The sequence below is a fragment of the Cervus elaphus genome, chromosome 33 (assembly GCF_910594005.1).
Source record: "Cervus elaphus chromosome 33, mCerEla1.1, whole genome shotgun sequence".
Lineage (NCBI taxonomy): Eukaryota > Metazoa > Chordata > Mammalia > Artiodactyla > Cervidae > Cervus > Cervus elaphus.
In genome coordinates, this window is record NC_057847.1 from 33,191,533 (window position 1) to 33,210,885 (window position 19,353).

General features: G+C 37.5%; 1 protein-coding gene across 6 annotated transcripts in view; it reads left to right on the top strand.

Annotated features, from left to right (window-relative positions):
• LOC122688411 (sodium channel protein type 1 subunit alpha) overlaps positions 1 to 19,353 on the top strand; it is a 135,288-nt gene that overhangs the window by 33,881 nt on the left and 82,054 nt on the right. For all 6 annotated transcript variants that reach the window (XM_043894402.1, XM_043894408.1, XM_043894405.1 and 3 more), the window contains exon 2: positions 10,212 to 10,520. In XM_043894402.1, coding sequence (XP_043750337.1) covers positions 10,260 to 10,520 — 261 coding nt within the window. In that variant the 5' untranslated portion in view covers positions 10,212 to 10,259. The remainder of the gene's footprint in view (positions 1 to 10,211; positions 10,521 to 19,353) is intronic.

The window sequence follows — 19,353 nt, forward strand, 5'->3', positions numbered from 1 at the left end:
CTCCAATACTTTGGCCACCCGAAGCATAGAAGTGACTCATTTGTAAAGATCCTGATGCTGGGAAAGATTGAAGGCAGGAGGAGAAGGGGACAACAGAGGATGAGATAGTTGGATGGCATCATTGACTCAATGGACATGAGTGTGAGTAAACTCCGGAGTTGGTGATGGACAGGAAGGCCTGGCATGCTGCAGCCCATGGGGTTGCAAAGAATTGGACATGACTGACCAACTCAACTGAACTGAATTGAACACTTGTCTGTAAGGAAAAACTTCTAAGTGACAACCTGAGAAAACATCAGACTGTATGTTTAATTGACTTATCAGTTGGCCGGTTTTTCCCTGTAAATTCTCTTCCAGAGTCAGATAAGGCATAGAATAATAATTATTATTCTAATAGATCACAATGGCAGTAGTAGAAGTTTGGAGGAAACCGTGATAAAATGTTCTTATCACGTTGGGGTGAGGGAATGGACGGAGTGGAGAGGGAAATTACATTTAGGCTTTAAAAGTAACATGGAATTCAAGAACCAAAATAATTCCATGAGAAGTTACCTAAATTATTTTATTCCTCATCTAAATCAGCAATAGCATTAGGATGCAAAGTTGTGGATGTTGGGAGTCTTTTAAGGGCAGCATTAAATGGCACATTTTTTTTCTCACTCAGATTCTCAATGAAAGAGGCAATTTAGCAGAGGAATAACATATGAATGGGCTTTCCAGGTGGCTAAGATGGTAAAGAATCTGCCAGCAATGCTAGAGACCTGGGCTGGATCCCAGGGTTGGGAAAATCCCCTGGAGGTGGGCATGGCAATCCACACCAATATTCTTGCCTGGAGAATCCCCATGGACAAAGGAGTCTGGTGGGCTATAGTCCACAGGGTCACAAAGAGTCAGGCCTGACTGAACAACTAAGCACAACGCATATATAACAAAATATCATCTTGTAATTTCATAGAAGTTTATTTGGAGGGTATAGCTGTGTAGTCAAGGACAGAGGCAAAAGAAACGGCATAGTATTAACTTATAAAAGGCCCAATTTCCTCAAGCTGTTGTTGTTATTGTTCAGTTGCTCCATATAAACACAAGGATTAAAATGTATCTCTGGTTCTCAAATACATACACATACAAATGTGTATTTGAAAGCAATACCAATTTTCACATTGGAGCTTTTCTGCTCAGATTTTTCCTCCCAAATTTCATATTCAAAAGACAATGTCATGCATTTGCTCCCATCTAATATTTAAGCATTATGTCTCCAAAATAGATTCTGATCCCATCCATTTTTCTTTGTCTTCATTGTCAAAAATCTAGACCAAGCCTCTGTTTGTTGTACAGTCACTCAGTTGTGTCTGACTCTCTGCAACCCCATGAATTGCATCACACCAGGTTTCCCTGTCCTTCACTGTTTGCTGGAGTTTGCTCAAACTTATTTCCATTGAGTTAGTGATGTCATCCAACCATCTTGTCCTCTGTCATCCTTTTCTCCTCCTGCCCTCAAGCTTTCCCAGCATCAGAATCTTTTCCAATGAGTAGGCCCTTCACATCAGGTGGCCAGAGTATTGGAGCTTCAGCCTCAGCATCTGTCCTTCCAATGCATACTCAGGGTTGATTTACTTTCTGGTTTGATCTCCTTGCAGTCCAAGGGACTCTCAAGAGTCTTCTCCAACACCACATTTCAAAAGCAGCAGTTCTTCGGTGCTCAGCCTTCTGAGTTGGACTTTAAGTCCAACTCTCACATGTCAGCTTTGAGTATACAGACTTTTGGCATCAAAGTAATGTCTCTGCTTTTTAATACACTGTCTAGGTTTGTCATAGCTTCCCTTCCAAGGAGCAGGCGTCTTTTAATTTCATGGCTGCAATCACCATCTGCAGTGATTTTTGGAGTCCAAGAAAATAAAGTCTGTCACTGTTTCCATTGTTTTCCCAACTATTTGTCATGAAGCGATAGGACCATATGCTATGATCTTAGTTTTTTGAATGCTGAGTTTTAAGCCAGCTTTTTCACTCTCCTCTCTCACCTTCATCAAGAGGCTCTTTAGTTCTTCTTCGCTTTTTGCCATAAGAGTGGTGTCATCTGCATATCTGAGGTTATTGATATTTCTCCCAGCAATCTTGATTCCAGATTGTGCATCTTCCAGCCCAGCATTTCTCATGAAGTACTCTGCATATAAGTTAAATAAGCAGGGTGACAATACACAGCCTTGACGTACTCCTTTCCCAATTTGGAACCAGTCTGTTGTTCTATTTCCAGTTCTAACTGTTCCTTCTTGACCTGCATACAGATATCTCAAGAGGCAGGTCAGGTGGTCTGGTATTCACATCTCTTTTAAGAATTTTTCACAGTTTATTGTGATCCACACATCAAAGGCTTTGGTGTAGTCAATAAAGCAGAAATAGATGTTTTTCTGGAACTCTTGCTTTTTTGATGGTCCAACGGATGTTGGAAATTTGATCTGTTTACTCTGCCTTTTTTAAATCGAGCTTGAACATCTGAAAGTTCATGGTTCATGTACCATTGAAGCCTAGTTTGAAGAATTTTGAGCATTACTTTACTAGCATGTGAGATGAGTGCAATTGTGTGGTAGTTTGAGCATTCTTTGGCATTGCCTTTCTTTGGGATTGGAATGAAAACTGACCTCTTCCAGTCCTGTGACCACTGCTGAGTTTTCCAAATTTGCTGGCCTATTGAGTGCTGTACTATGAGGGTAATCAAAACCATACTGTTCACCAGTCCAAACTCCTCAGGAAAATGTTTTGACTGTGATAAATGCTTATTGAAGTCCTATATCTAATGCATGTGTTATATTCTAAGGGAAAAAGAGATATGAAATGTCAAGAAGCAAAACCTCATCGAATAATAAAACACTTATTATATGTAATGAATTAGGGACATATTAGGGGTGATACAGAATCACAAACTTTCTGATCTTACAAAGGCCTGCAGGAATGTGTAATATCTTACTAAAATGTAATTCTGATGTTGTAGATTTAGCTTGCCTTTTTTATATCCATTTGGTGTTATCAGAATGCATCATTTCTTTTATTTATACTTGTACATTCTAATATATTTCCCCCTTATTCTTCTTTTTCCCACATTAATATTGGTTATGCTATTGCTATTACTTTACTATTTCTTTCCACTCACAAATTCTACTTTGCTTTTTTACAACCTTTTTTGTTTCACAGCCTCTGGCTTCCAATTTATTTCCTTTTGGATTTTTTTCCTTTTTAGGATTTTTAAAAATCTAATTGGCTTATACTTTTCTTTTGCTTGTCTTCCTAAAGAATGTTAGCTTGCTAGCTAACATGGCTTGTTAGCTCATATCATTTCAGTAGTAAGTGATATTCCATTGTCTAGATGTACCACAGCTTGTTTATTCATTCTGCTAATGAAGGACATCTTGGTTGCATCCAAGTTTTGCAATTATGAATAAAGCTGCTATAAACAACCATGTGAAAGCTTTTGTGTGGACATAAGATTAAAACTCATTTGGGTAAATACAAAGGAAGATAATGGCTGAATCATATGCTAAGAGTAAGTTTTGTTTTGTAAGAAATTGCCAAAATTTCTTCCAAAGTGGCTGTAGTGTTCCAAATAGCAATGAATGAGAGTTCCTGTTGTTTCCCATCCTTGCCAGTATTTTGTGTTGTCAGTGTTCTGGATTTTGGCCATTCTAATGGTCATGTAGTAATATCTCATCACTGTTTTAATTTGTACTTCCCTGATGAATAGCAGGGAGAGATAAGAAAGCCTTCCTTAGCAATCAATGCAAAGAAATAGAGGAAAACAACAGAATGGGAAAGACTAGAGATCTCCTCAAGAAAATAAGAGATACCAAGGGAACTTTTCATGCAAAGATGGGTTCAATAAAGGACAGAAATGGTATGGACCTAACAGAAGCAGAAGCTATTAAGAAGAAGTGTCAAGAACACACAGAAGAACTGTACTAAAAAGATCTTCATGACCCAGATAATCACAATGGTGTGATCACTCACCTAGAGCCAGACATCCTGAAATGTGAAGTCAAGTGGGCCTTCAGAAGCATCACTACGAACAAAGCTAGTGGAGGTGATGGAATTCCAGTTGAGCTTTTTCAAATCCTGAAAGATGATGCTGTGAAAGTGCTGCACTCAATATGCCAGCAAATTTGGAAAACTCAGCAGTGGCCACAGGACTGAAAGAGGTCAGTTTTCATTCCAATCCCAAAGAAAGGCAATGCCAAAGAATGCTCAAACTACCACACAAATTCCACTCATCTCACACGCTAGTAAAGTAATGCTTAAAATTCTCCAAGACAGGCTTCAATGGTACATGAGTCATTAACTTCCAGATGTTCAAGCTGGTTTTATAAAAGGCAGAGGAACCAGAGATCAAACTGCCAACATCTGCTGGATCATTGAAAAAGCAAGAGAGTTCCAGAAAAACATCTATTTCTGCTTTATTGACTATGCCAAAGCCTTTGACTGTGTGGCTCACAATAAACTGTGGAAAACTCTGAAAGAAATGGGAATACCAGACCACCTGAAATGCCTCTTGAGAAACCTATATGCAGACAAGGAAGCAACAGTTAGAACTGGACATGGAACAGACTGGTTCCAAATAGGAAAAGGAGTAGATCAAGGCTGTATATTGTCACCCTGCTTATTTAACTTACATGCAGAGTACATCATGAGAAACACTCGGCTGGAGGAAGCACAAGCTGGAATCAAGATTGGCAGGAGAAATATCAATAACCTCAGATATGCAGATGACACCACCCTTATGGCAGAAAGTGAAGAAGAACTAAAGAGCATCTTGATGAAAGTGAAAGTGGAGAGTGAAAAAATTGGCTTAAAGCTCAACATTCAGAAAACTGAGATCATGGCATCTAGTCCCATCACTTCACGGCAAATAGATGGGGAAACAGTGGAAACAGTGGCTGACTTTATTTTTCTGGGCTCCAAAATCACTGCAGATGGTGATTACAGCAATGAAATTAAAAGACACTTACTCCTTGGAAGGAAAGTTAGGACCAACCTAGATAGCATATTCAAAAGCAGAGGCATTACTTTGCCAACAAAGGTCTGTCTAGTCAAGGCTATGGTTTTTCCAGTGGTCATGTATGGATATGAGAGTTGGACTATAAAGAAAGCTGAGTGCTGAAGAATTGATGCTTTTGAACTGTGGTGTTGGAGAAGACTCTTGAGAGTCCCTTGGACTGCAAGGAGATCCAACCAGTCCATCCTAAAGGAGATCAGTCCTGGGTGTTCATTGGAAGGACTGATGTTGAAGCTGAAACTCCAATACTTTGGCCACCTGATGTGAAGAACTGACTCATTTGTAAAGATCCTGATGCTGGGAAAGATTGAGGGTAGGAGGAGAAGTGGTTGACAGAGGATGAGATGGCTGGATGGCATCACCGACTCAATGCACATGGGTTTCAGTGGACTCTGGGAGTTGGTGATGGACAGGGAGGCCTGGTGTGCTGTGGTTCATGGGGTTGCAAAGGGTTGGACACGACTGAGGAACTGAACTGAACTGAGCATCTTGATAATATTGAAACTTCCTACCCACGAATAGGGACTATCTCCATTTATTTAGTTACTACTTTCCTGGTGACTCAGACAATAAAGAATCTGCCTATAGTGCAGGAGACCTGGGTTTGATCCCTGAGTCAGGAAGATCCCCTGGAAAAAGGAATGGCAACCCACTCTAGTATTCTTGCCTGGAGAATTCCGTGAACAGAGGAGCCTGGTGGGCTACAGTCCATGGGATTGCAAAGAGTAGGACACGACTGAGCAACTGACACTCACTCAAGTTCTTAGGTCAGTTTTATAATTTTCCTCATATAGACCTTGAACATAATCTGTTACATTTGTATTTAAGTATTTCTTTGGGGGGAGTGCTAATGTGAATGGTTTTTTTTGTTTTTAACTTCCAATTGCAACTGTTCTTTGCTGGAATGTAGGAAAGAAACTGACTTTTCTATATTAACCTTGTAATTTGCAACCTCACTGTAATTGCTTATTAGTTCCAGGAGTTCTTTGTTAATTCTTTTGGATTTTTTTAATTTAAGCAATTATGATGTCAACAGAGACACTCATTTCTTCCTTCTCAATCTGTAAACCTTTTATTTCCTTTCCTTGTCTTATTTCATGAGCTAGGACTTCCAGTATGATCTTAAAAAGTGGTGAGAGGAGATGTCCTTGCTTTGTTTATAATTTGGGTGGGAAAGGTTCTAGTTTCTTCTATTGCATTTTAAAACTTGTTACTATAAAGGAAATATATTGAGGTTTTCATATCACCTTTGAAATAGACACCTCAATTCTTTTACCACTTTTAGGAATCTTTCAGATGTTTCTATTTTTTTCTAGGCATACAATTATATAGTATGCAAATAACTATATTTTACTTCCTTCATCCTTATTAAATAGTGTACTTGTATCTCACATCTAATTGGATTGGTATGTATAGTGTTGACTTTTTCCTAAGCTTTATGAAAACATGTTTAGGATTTGTAAAGTTTTTTGTTGACCTTGGGGATGTGTGTGTGTGTGTGTGTGTGTATAAAATGTTAGAATAACTGGACAAATGGATGTCTACCTCACTCCATATAGTAAGCAAATTCTAGGGCTTCCCTGGTGATCCAGTGGTTAAGAATCCATCTTGCAATGTAAGGGTCACCAGTTCATCCCTGGCCCAGGAAGATCCCACCTGCTGCAGAGCAACTAAGGTCATGCAACACAACTACTGCGCCTGCACTCTGAAGCCTGTGAGCCACAACTATGGAGCCCACATGCAGCAGCTACTGAAGCCCGCACACCCTAGGGCCCATGCTCCATGACGGGAGAAGCCTCCGCAAGGGGAAGCCTGTGCACTGCAAGTAGAGACAGGCCCTGCTCCCCATAACTAGAGAAACCCTGTGTGCAGCTGTGAAAGCCCAACACAGCCAATACGTAAATAAACATTAGAAGACAAATTCCAAATAGATCAAAGATTTAAATTTATAAATCTAAACCATAAAATGATCAAAATGAAGGAAGAAAATATGATGTATCCTTCCACACTCTCAGGGACATGGATGCTTTCCAGAACGCGACACAAAATCTAGAAACCGAAGAAGAATTAGAGTTTAATTGTCACATCACATGTAAAATATTTTAATTAAATTTTGTAATCTGTAGCACAAAACACCATAAACTCAAAATACATACACTGTATACTTTTAAAAGCCCCCACATTCCCAAATTAAATTGTTCATATTGTATCTTAAAAGGTGCTATAGATTAAAAAGGAAAAGAAAATGAAAACATGTACTGTTATTTAAATAGTCACAGAAAGAAAAGAAAATATAGCTCTTGAACATATGCTCATGTAAGTTCACATAAGTTCAGCTTTTCTCATTTTAAGACAAATGCAAATTAAAACAGTAATCTGGCCACTTTTTACCCCAATCAGATTGAACATACTGGAAATATGATAACACATTATGTGGTGAGAATGTACATGAGCAGGCACCATGTCCCATTGTTGTCAGAAGAATCAATTGGTTCAACCTTCAGAAAGAGTTATTTTGTAATAATACCAAAATTAAAGATTCACGTTTTGTATAGCTAAGTACTACTGTAGAAATTGATACTATAAATATATTCACATATATGTGAAAGTAGGTGTATAACATATATTAATTGCATCTTTATTTGTAATAACAAAAGATTAAAAACAGGCTGAATACCCATAACTCGGGAATTGATTGAATAAATTATAGTATGTATAAAAAAAGGAAAACCATGCAGCTGATAAAGAGTTGAATCTGTAAAAACTGATAAGAAATGAACTCTAATAGGTATTTTCAGGGAAAAGTGCAGGGTGCAGAAAATGTGTGAGTATACATATACCTATGTGATTGGCGCATATCTATTACATAGATAACAGTGGTTACATCTTGGATCAGAAATTGATTTTTTGTGAACAAGAAGGAAGAGGAATTTTCCAGTTTCCTTTAATGTTTTGAATTTATGTCATTTATGCATGTATTCTATCAAAAAATTAGAAATAAAACCATCCATACATTGATGTTATATAATACTTCCCTTAGAAAATGGACCATACTTGTTCTCCCTAAACATTTATTTCAAAATAAGTAACTGCCAGTATTTTCCTGATTCCTTATGGGAACAGTGGAATTTTAAGGCAAAATATTCTTTTTCTATTGATTTAAGTTTATTTGATTTAAATTTTCTTTGCTTCCTGGCCCTAAGCTGAATTTCAGGTAGATTGGAAGGACCTCTGAAAATTTCACCAGTTCACTTCATGGAAAGAGAGTACAAATTTAGACTTGTATACCCAGTAAAGAATGCGCCTGCAGTATGGGGGACCTGGGTTCAATCCCTGGGTTGGGAAGATCCCCTGGAGAAGGCATGGCAACCCACTCCAATATTCTTGCCTGGAGATCCCCATGGACAGAGGAGCCTGGCAGGCTGCAGTCCATGGGGTCTCAAAGAGTGGACTCAACTGAGCGATTAAGCACAGCACACCCCCTTGTTTCCAGTCACCCACCAAAAATATGGTCAAAAACTTCACAGCAATGGGAATCTCCCTCAGTAAAATTTGAAGTTCCTGTAAGACCTCTCAAAAGATATATGGCAGCAATTTTAATATTGCAGTTCATATACACCAGAGCCGCAATTGACTATATCATAGTTTGCTGACCTTAATGAGTTAATGATCTTCCCTCCTAGCTCAGTTGGTAAAGAATCTCCCTGCAAGGCAGGAGATCTGGGTTCAATTCCTGGGTTGGGAAGATCCCCTGGAGAAGTAAATGGCAACCACTCCAATCTTGCCTGGAGAATCCTATGGACAGAGAAGCCTGGCGGACTAGAGTCCATGGGGTTGCAAGAGTCAGATACGATTTAGCAACTAAACCATGAACCAATGAGTTAATGCTGTGTCCAAATAAAACTTGTGGCCAAATGATAGCTCAGGCTCTGAGAAGTTTTGGCTCAGTATTATCTCTGAAATTTGAGCTGATGTTAAATATGCCTTAAAACAATACATTTGGGATTTGGCCTCCAGCATCTGATCAGGTCTGGCAGCTATATAGAGTCAAGAGTTTTGCCTCAGGTCCTTATGTTTTGCACTATAGGATTATAGCATCAGCAAGAATATCATTATTGCCTTTAGTGAAGGAAAACACGTCGGTGTTTGAGCTTGTGGACTGTCTTCTTTCTGATTACTTTTTCCTCTGAAATAAGAGAATTCTGCTGTCTCCTGTACCTACAGTTATCTTTTCCTGCCCACAGCCCAATCTAGTAATTTCTTTTCAGCCTAGCCTTTCTGCCATTCTTAGTCATCTAATTGTTGTCTGTCTAACCTTAGACTGTCTCTTTCTATATGAATTTAAGTAGGCCGACCGTAGCATGACTGATGCCATGACAGATCACAGTTCCATTGTCTTTGTCTCAGAATAGATGAAGCCTCAATCAGGACAGCCATGGCTATTTGACTGGTCATTAAATCTGGCTGCAGCAAACTGTTCTGACTGGCTTGATCGGGAGCCACTTGTGCGGATTAGACAGTTGCATTTTATATCCTCTCAGAGACAACTCCCTTTCCACTTCATCCTGTTGATGAGTTAACCATGGTCTCTGTGGGGCTACATCCTCATCTTCTGGGTGGCTCACAGCGTGAATAGCCCGTTTGGGACAGGGTGGTATTTAGCTAATGTACTTTAGTTAAGACTGTACTTGAATAACTTCCTTGAGTTATGGCACAGTTCCTGCCTCAGCAAAGCATAAGGATTGGATTAATGAACATGGGACATTTATAACAAAAAAGCTGAGATGGAAAGCATGTTTGTTAAGCCAAACTCATAGAAACAGAAAGTGGAATGGTGGTTGCAAGAAGCTGGGGGAGGGGAAAATGGACAGTTACTATTTATTGACATTAAGTTTCAGTTACGTAAGATGAATAAGTTCTAGAGAGCTATATGACTTTGTGCCTATAGTTGACAATACTGTCTTGCATATTTAAAAGTCTGCTTAAAGGGTCATGCTAAAGATCTCAAATTAAATGTTCTAGCTACCAAAAAAAAAGAATTTATATTTAATTATTCCATTTGGATTTAATTGGAAATGAACTTTTCAGTCCTCTAATTTGTATTGCATAACAGGAGGTTGCATATATTAAGATCTTTTAAGCTCCTTAAAATATCTGTATTCTTTCTCTTTAGGACTTCATATGCAGAGTAAATGGTGATTAAAATGTGCAGGATGACAAGATGGAGCAAACAGTGCTTGTACCACCAGGACCTGACAGCTTCAACTTCTTCACCAGAGAATCCCTTGCGGCTATTGAAAGACGCATTGCAGAAGAAAAGGCTAAGAATCCCAAACCAGACAAGAAAGACGATGAACATGGCCCAAAGCCAAATAGTGACTTGGAAGCTGGAAAGAACCTTCCTTTTATTTACGGAGACGTCCCTCCAGAGATGGTGTCAGAGCCACTGGAGGACCTGGATCCCTACTATATCAATAAGAAAGTGAGTGTGTTTTATCAGGCATATTTTGCTGCTTATTGCCTTATAGTATACCTTAAACTGTTATAGCACCAACATATGCTAAGTTAGCACAAACTCTAAGTAGCCTTCTCTTTGAGAAATAGAACACATTTGCATATGCTCTATGCATATATATGACAAATAAATTGATTAGATCATAACAGATGGAGCTGTCCCAAATGTACACAAAAGATACCTAAAAATAAATGTAAGTCATAGGCAGCTATTTTGACAAATTAAAAACTCTCCCCAGGGATTGTATTTACTCTTTATGAGTTTTCTGTACTTGAAAATCCTGAAATTGTCACAAGTTATAGAGATCTCAAAAATGTTGGTATTAATTTCTCATTGAACAAAATTTGATACCATGAGGATTTTCAATTTTTATATATAAATATTATGTTATATATAAGTTAAGTTCCTGAAGAAACTCTTTCATTTGGGAAAAAACATTCCTATACAAACTATAGTTTAAACAATTATTTAATATTTTGGTGGGAATATATTAATATTGGTAAGGATTAACCAAAATATAGTAATCTAAAAATATATAAATTTGGGTATTCATGCTTGAAATGAATGTATTAAGTACTTATCCTTTCATTATGACCATGATTTCACCAAGCCAAGAAGAAAAGTATAAAAAAAAGATAAAATAAAATTATTATATTGATTTTAGATTAAATTTATGACTTGTTAATTTGCGATATTTTATTATAGTTTTCACCTAAAACAACATATTTGTTAACTCTTGGTGAAAAGGTATAGCACAAAGATTGTAATTAAGCAAATGAAATGTTTTACTTAAATATGGTCCTTAAAAATGCCCCCAAAACTTTTAGGGATGTTTTTGGTCGCTGGCACAATTAACGTTAGTTTTTATGAAGTGCAGAAGTTTGGAATTATGGTATGTTAATTCAAGGCAGTTTTGTAAATTGCTCCTCATTGACTACTGCAGCTTTCAGAGGTAGAAACTTCTTATGTTCAGATTTTTTTTTTAACTTTTCAGGATATAGCTGGTTTAACTATAACAGTTTTCCTTTTTAAAACTGATTTGTCCATTTTACAGTAATGGAAGAGATTAATCATTTTCAATAGATTTATTATCTTTTATTTAAATTTTTTTAACATTGTAGTATTAAATCTTAGTAGGTAAGCCACTATCTGTTTCATAACTGCCATTTAAATTAAGAGAAAAATTACATTTTATCATTCAATCACTCCTTTGGAAATTAATATGATATCTGAAAAGCTAAAACCCATATTAAGCAATCTACAAGGGGGTTATTTGTATTTTTTTAAAGTAAAAATGTGATAAACCAGTTATTCAAACATTTTAACTTATTTAAAATTACTCTATTATTGAAGTTATGACTCTGATATGTTCTAGCCAGAAATTCATTGCAGTAAAGTATATGACTTTATGTATGACTTTATTTATAACCATTGGACATATCCAAGCTATTTAGAGCTGTTATTATCATGGGTGGGTTAGCAGTCTCCATCCTAAGCAGGCATTTTGCTACCGCTAGACATCCAGTTCCCAGCTTTCCAGTAGATCTGAAAGTTATTAAAGTCACCCAGAGTCTACCACTTCATCAAACAGGATCCACAGCTAGGATCCTGGATCCTCTGCCATGTCCTTATCTGTAAAACAATAAGCGCCTACATAGAGAAAGACCAAACTAATGCGTGTGGACAAGGGTGGCTCTTCTTCAAACAGAAACCAAATCATCCAATCAATCTTTTCCTTTAAATTGAAAAGTTTTTAGATTGATAAAGTTGTCATCTTGAGCAAATGTCCCCAGACAAAGCAGTCCACAATTGGTTTATAATGAATGAGATATAACAAAGGATAGAACGATAGATGGAAAGCAAAATGATGTAAACCCTTCCAAATAGTTTAAAGAAAGATCTTGAACCTGAGGATGAAAGACAGACTCTGAAGGAATGATTATTCAGCCAGATTCTTGTGCTGAAGTAACCCTTATAGACTTTGTTAGGTTCACATTCAAACTTGTCTTTACCATACCCTTATCTTCAAATGTACATTGTGTGAGGAAAAACATTTTGACATTTCGGAACAAATCAGTGTGCAAGCAGCACAACCTGATAAGAGAAATATTGTCATCAGAAAGGAAGTTTCCCCAAGTTGAGGCACATCCATTGCTTTCACTTTGAGCTGACATCAACCAAGGCTCCAAATGTAAGTCATTCAACAGAAATACAAATGAAACTTTTTGTAGGACTGAAATCCTTAAAAACTAACATGGCATGCTTGAGTTGTGTGTTTGAAATTTCCTTTTTTTTTTTTCATGTTCATGTTTTAAAACTTTCTATAGTTATGTGTACAATCTTTTCTAGTTTTAAATTTTCCTTCATAATTGGATTGTTTCAGTATGGAGGAATAGTCTTAAATTCTGAATTTGTTTCCTCTGATTGATGGTAGAATGCTTAGAAAAATAACAACCTTTAAAAAATAATGAATATTTCTTATGATATTTGACCAGTTTCATTTTAGTGGCTTGGGTGTCTGAGGATGGCAGGGTGATCTTCATTAAACAACACAATACACATACACAGTATTCCTGGCATAGATAAAGGGTCTAATGATGGAAGTGTCACTGGGGAAAAAGCTTCCTAGGATGAGATTTCCCATTCTCACCGATATTGGGGATGTGGGTTTTATTGCCTTTGTGGGTTGTAACATACAAGTATTAATCAGGCTAGTGATTCCCCTAAGGCTTAACTCAAGTACAGTACTTAATGTGCCAGTTGTGTCTATATATCACATCTCTATAGTTTCCTTCTTAAAAAATGTATAGAATAAAGCAAGCCTTTTATCAGAATGGTTCGAGAGTCTTTGTTGTTTTAGGTTAAAGTGCAGTGGTGCACGTATATGACAAATTTACCTGTAAGGAATAGAAGGACACAAACCACAGCGAAGCTGTCTGTGATCTTCTACAAAGACAATGTCAGTGAGCTTATGGAAATGTCACTGCTGATGGTATATTTTCGGATGGCATATGCCCACATATTTTTATCTCTTTTGCCCCAGTTTAAAATGTACTAATTACATAATGTTCAAAATTTCTGCTGAGGTTGTTAAATAGTTTAATCCATGGTCAATGGTATTGTGGCAGTAACTGGAAAATTAGTATCAACAGTCTCATGAACATTCATGGCACATGAAGCATTCCAGACCCTCAGATGTTTTAAGCCTTCAGAAGTCCAAGGTAAGAACTAAGGAATAAATGAACAGCGCTATCAGAAGAGACCCACAGAATTTTCCGCACTGTGTTAACTTTGGTTCCATGGTCTTCAGAACATGATTCCAGGTTGGGTTCTTTTTTTTCGTTTATTTACTGTCTGGCAAGGCACATTTTAGCTTGTGAACACACCTTTATTTCCTCATGGGATATTTTTTTTTTTTCCCCACAGTTTCCTTTCATAGCTTCGGTTGATATTGCACCATTTGGCTATACACTCAAATTCTTCACCCACTCTTTATTATAGAAAATTTCTTCCTTCTCATTTTCTTCTTAAAATTACAGATGACTCATTAGTATCCTTTTGACTGTGACAGTGTACTGGAAATAGAATGAGGTATTTTAGCTGTGCAGTGAAAATGGATGTTTGTTAATTATGGAATATACAAATGTATCCATTTAAAAATGTACTCTTTACTTGACTGTCTCACCAACCATTTAGAGACAATTTATTCTCCCCTTTTACCAGCTCTTCTAAAAGCCCCTCTTTATTGGGACTGCATGAAAAATCAGACAGGACCTTTTTGATTTTAAATTCATGCCTGGTTTGTCATCACCACAGGAATTTTTAATTGTTACGTGAGGTAGGTAGAGTTATTTGTTTTGGCTTTAAACAAATTGGGATTAGGTAGTTTTTCTTGCAAAAGTAATTTAAAAGAAAATCAGAATAATAGATGGTAAAAGCTCATGATTCCATGAATTCTCATCTTTATGATTTTTCTTTGTATATCATTAGCTCCTCTAAAATTACCAGTCACCCAGGCTCTCCCTCCCTTAGTTTCAGGGCACTATTGTTCATTTTTAGATCTTTCTCCTACCCACCCTTTGTTTCTGCCTTATGTCCCTTCCTTCTTTGTCACCTCCCTGTCTCTGGCTCAGAAATAATCCCAAGTTGATGAGGGTGGTAGTAAATTAATAGTTATCATTTATCAAGTACCTGCCATATTAGTAAAACTTCAAACGAAAGTGACCAAACCTCAATGGAAAATAGTTTTTGAAAACAAAGAATCAAACAAATAAATGTGCGTATGGGGTAAATCTGGTCTTACTACCAAAGGATCCAGTACCTAAAACAGTGTCATCAGGACACAGTCCTTTTGCATTTCTCACCCTGCTTCCACCTAGCCCAGCTGCATTCACAGGCTGGTTCTTCCCACAGGATGGTAGAAATAGCCATCCATAGCACAAAACTAATTTCTACAGCCTAGTAACTCCAAAGAAAAGAACTCATTTTTTCTTCAAAACTTCTCCTTGAATTCATTTTACTAGGTCACATAACCTATTCTGAACCAGCCACGGTAGCCAAGGGTTTGTGATGATCTCATTGGCCAGATCAGTGTCACATGTTGACCAGTGTTGCCAAGGGATGGATCAGCTCCACCCAAGCCATGTGGCCAGACAGTGAGGCAGCGGTTTTCTGTAAAAGGAAGAGAGAGACTGTGAAGAAGGTGTGCTAGACAAATAAAAGCCAAGCTCTGTCTATGCTTTAGGAAATGTACAGTTCTTATTTAACCAACATGCCCTTCCAAGATAATTCTTATCTTTATTTTAAAATGATGAAACTGAGGTAAAGTAATTTTCCTAAGATCATAGAGCTATTAAGTAACAGAGACTAGATTTCAAACCAGATCCTCCAGCTTCCATGGCTTATTGCCATGCTACTCTGGATTTGCAGTTGTCACACTAATGAAGAGAAGTCAGTGATGGAATCTAAATAAGCCTGTCTCTCCTCTTCCTGCCTCTCCACACAGGCCACTGTGAAGCTGTCCTCCTCATCTCCTCGGCTGGCAGTATTTCCCAAACCTGACTTGTTGCTTCATATATCTACTCAATCAGGGCCTGCCTTTATAAAAACTAAAATCTTTGAGACTCAGTGGCTCCAGATCAGTTCCTAATTAGAAAATTACACTGATGGAAAAAAAAAAAAAAGAAAATTACACTGATTCTAATAGATTGATAATTCTAATAGAGTTAGAATTCTAATAGAGTAATAAGCACATTTTTTTCCAAAGAGGACAGATTCAGGTAACATGAATTGTGTGCCTCTGTAAAGAAATGCCATTTAAATTAGGATCTCAAGCGTAGAAAGAAGAGAGAAGTCTTCCAGGGGAAGGGGAGAGCCTGTAAGAAGACATGTAATATAGCAGGACGTAAGTAAAAGGAAAGTAAGATGTGGTTGGGGAGGTGGGCTTGGGGCTAGATCAAAGCCCCAAGAGTTTGAAGTTTAAGGGAAAAATAATTCTCTGAAGACTTTGGGTAGAGAAGTGACAATGTTCACATTTTGCTTTTAAGATCAAGTTGGGGGGTCTTTGTAGAGATCTGGTCTAGATTTTTGACAGTGAAGACAAAGAATATTGGATGAGATCAGAATCCATTTTGGAGACATAAGGCTTAAGTATTAGATGGGAGCAAATGGATGGCATTGTTTTTTGAATATGAAATTTGGGAGGAAAGAAACAGCAACAAAGCTCCAATGTGAAAATTGGCACTGCTTTGTTAAAACACATACATTTTAACAAGTGTTTGTTTGTGTATATATTTGAGTTTGTATACACAAGTGTTTGTTTGTGTATATATTTGAGAACCAGAGATACTTACATTTTTAATCCTTTAATCCTTGTGTTTATATGCCACTTGGAATTCATTAAGGAGATTGACATGTTTTATTTAATTTCTATCCTTTAAACCACCCTGAGGTTAGTAGTAGTATAATCTTCTCCATTCAGATGAAGAAATTGACATGGAATAATTTGCCCAAAGTCTTCACACAGCAACATCTGCAATAAAACTGGACCAATTAATCCTTTTCTGTCAATGAAAAATTAACTGAGCATGGACTATGTACCATACCCATGTTATAGGCTAAAGATACACGGATGAGAAATATTTGAACCCTAGATTTTATCAATTTACCAGTGGTTATAATTTTTTCTCTCCGTCTGAGGCAGAGGCAGAAGCATCTGTAACCAGCTGTCGGGAATCCAGTTGGGCACCAATTATGGGGTCATCTCTAGCACTGGCCCCACTGCAACTATTCTACCCAGCTAAACCTTAGGGACAAGCAATTTTACAGGCACTTTTCTGGGTACATATTTTTCTCCTTTGCATGAACTTAAAGCAAAAATTAAAAAAAAAAACAAACCTATGAGGCCTGAGCCTGCAGATGTATTTTTGTTTGTCTTATGCAATACTGTTTAAAATTTTGAATTATTGTCTGAGATTTATAAATCAGAAGATTGCACACACATGTGTAACCCTGCATATTTAGGTTTCTCACACACTATCAGATCTGGCATCACTGATTAACATACCAGAAATTAGCGTGTCTCTTGCACTGTCTAGCCTCTGTGGGGTGTTGATTTGTGATCCCTGGCTTCAAGACAATTAAATGAGGGCTGGATATTAAAGCTTGGTGGGCCATGGGCAGGCATCAGTTCACAGATTGTTCCCTAGGCTGGTTATCCCTCATCTAAGCAGAAAAATAGAATGAGATTGGGAGAGAAAACGTTTTTTAAATTATTGCTCACTCACTTTGGAATCAGGTAGAGAAGCTGTGAGAAAGCTTTCCATCCCTCAGTGAGCCAGGAAAGGAGGGAAATCTTGGCCTGAATCCACAGGTTACTAAAAAAAAGAAAAAAGGCAAAGAAGTAGGTGAGATCATTTAGATAGCTCATAGGGAAAAAAATAGAATTAGATGCCAAGGAATTGGCCCACAGTGAAAGATGTCCCTAGAGATATGTACTAATGGGAATCTCTTGCCTTTCTATGCAATTATTTACACCCAAAGCTCTGAAGCATCTCTTCTCCTGCCATGTGGTTTCATTCTGCCCTTTCTTGCTGGAACCTCTTCTCAGGCCAACAGTTTATAGAGTTAGAAAAAGGTTGACCCCACTTCTCGAAGAAGATAGAGCCAGGGAATTTCCCTAATTTGAATGCCAGGGTAATACCAAAGTGGGAAGAGAGGTGCATCTTGCTGCCCAACTTAGAAATCTGTTACCACTTTTAGAGCGATGACTTCTTATAAAGAGTGATAGAGTTCCACGCTGTCATTACACAGAATTCTATTTCATTAGGAGTTACATAGGCTTTTGAATCTATGTGTAAATATATATCCTTTCTTTGGGAAAAGATGTTCAGAGTTCCAAACAATTGACCTCCAAGCACATTTTTGGATCATAGTATAAGTACAAGTTGAAAATCGCCTCTCTCAATTTTGAGGCTAAAGAATAAATGTAATCGACCGATAGCATATTCTGTGTTTTTCTATTATTCATGGTCATTGCTCACCTTCCTCTGTTATTTCTTTTGCTTTGCCAGTACATTTACTATAAGAGCAGGCAAATTGAATTGGCATCAGTCCTTTTATTTGGCAATTTTTAAATAATGTTTAGATAAACACAAAGCTGGGCCTTAGGTTTAAACTATTTAAGAAGCAAAACACCTAGATTGAAAGAAAAATTAAGATAATGGATGTAATTTTTAAGGGAACTGGGAAACTATTGTTTGTTAAATTCAGTGTTCATCCTGAGGGGAAAAGATAAATCATTTTCTAAAGTCTCAGAGACAAGAAGGATTACTAAATAGTTAACAAGTACAGATTCATAAACAGTAATCCTACCAAACTATTATAACTTAAGTGTTTTCTTATTGACTATGCAGTGTATAAAGGGGAAAGATTTTAATGCAGGTGCATCGCATAAGCATTGATAACAAAAACAGATTCATAGTCCTCCTATTGGAGATCACCCTAGTTATTCATTAAAAGTTCAGAATACTGGACATCACAATCTGACCTACTAAATTAGAATCACACCTCTGAGCTTAGTGCATGAGTGCATGCTAAGTCGCTTCAGTTGCTTCTGATTTGTGCCCCTACAGGCTATCACCTGCTAGGCTCCTCTGTTCATGGGATTTCCCAAGCAGAATACTGGAGTGAGTTGCTATGTCCTTCTCCAAGGCATCTTCCTGACCCAGGGATCGAACTGGTGTCCCTTACATCTCCTGCACTGGGAGCCTGGTTCTTTACCTCTAGTGCCACCTGAGAAGCCCCAAATTTAGTGTATATATTCCCATTTTTCAAAAGAGTCACAGAAAAATTAATAACTTGTCCAGGATCTCAATGCTGGAAGGCAGCACAACCAGATTTTGAGCCAGGCATCCAACTCCAGAGTCCACACTCTTAATAAATACATAAGCTAAAACAAATCCTAAATAATTTTTTTAAAGAAAAAAGAATAATAATGAAAAAAAAAAAACAAATCCTACTTATATTTTCCTAATGTTGCTTTCTAGACTGTTAAACTTTGAATATCAGGAGTGTTAACCTGCTTGGGTTTTTGTTGTTTCTTTAAAGCTGGAATGGATTTTTACCTAACAAGGCTTGCTGGAGAGAGTACGACCTGGCAGTAAAATGAATGGTTTACGCCTAGGTCGGCGCTGCCCAGTTCAGTGGACAGCATTCATGCGTGGCTGTTGTACTTGAAATGTATTTGACACGTGGCACGTTCAGTCTTTGAAGATTTAGAATGGTATAAAAAGAGGATGTA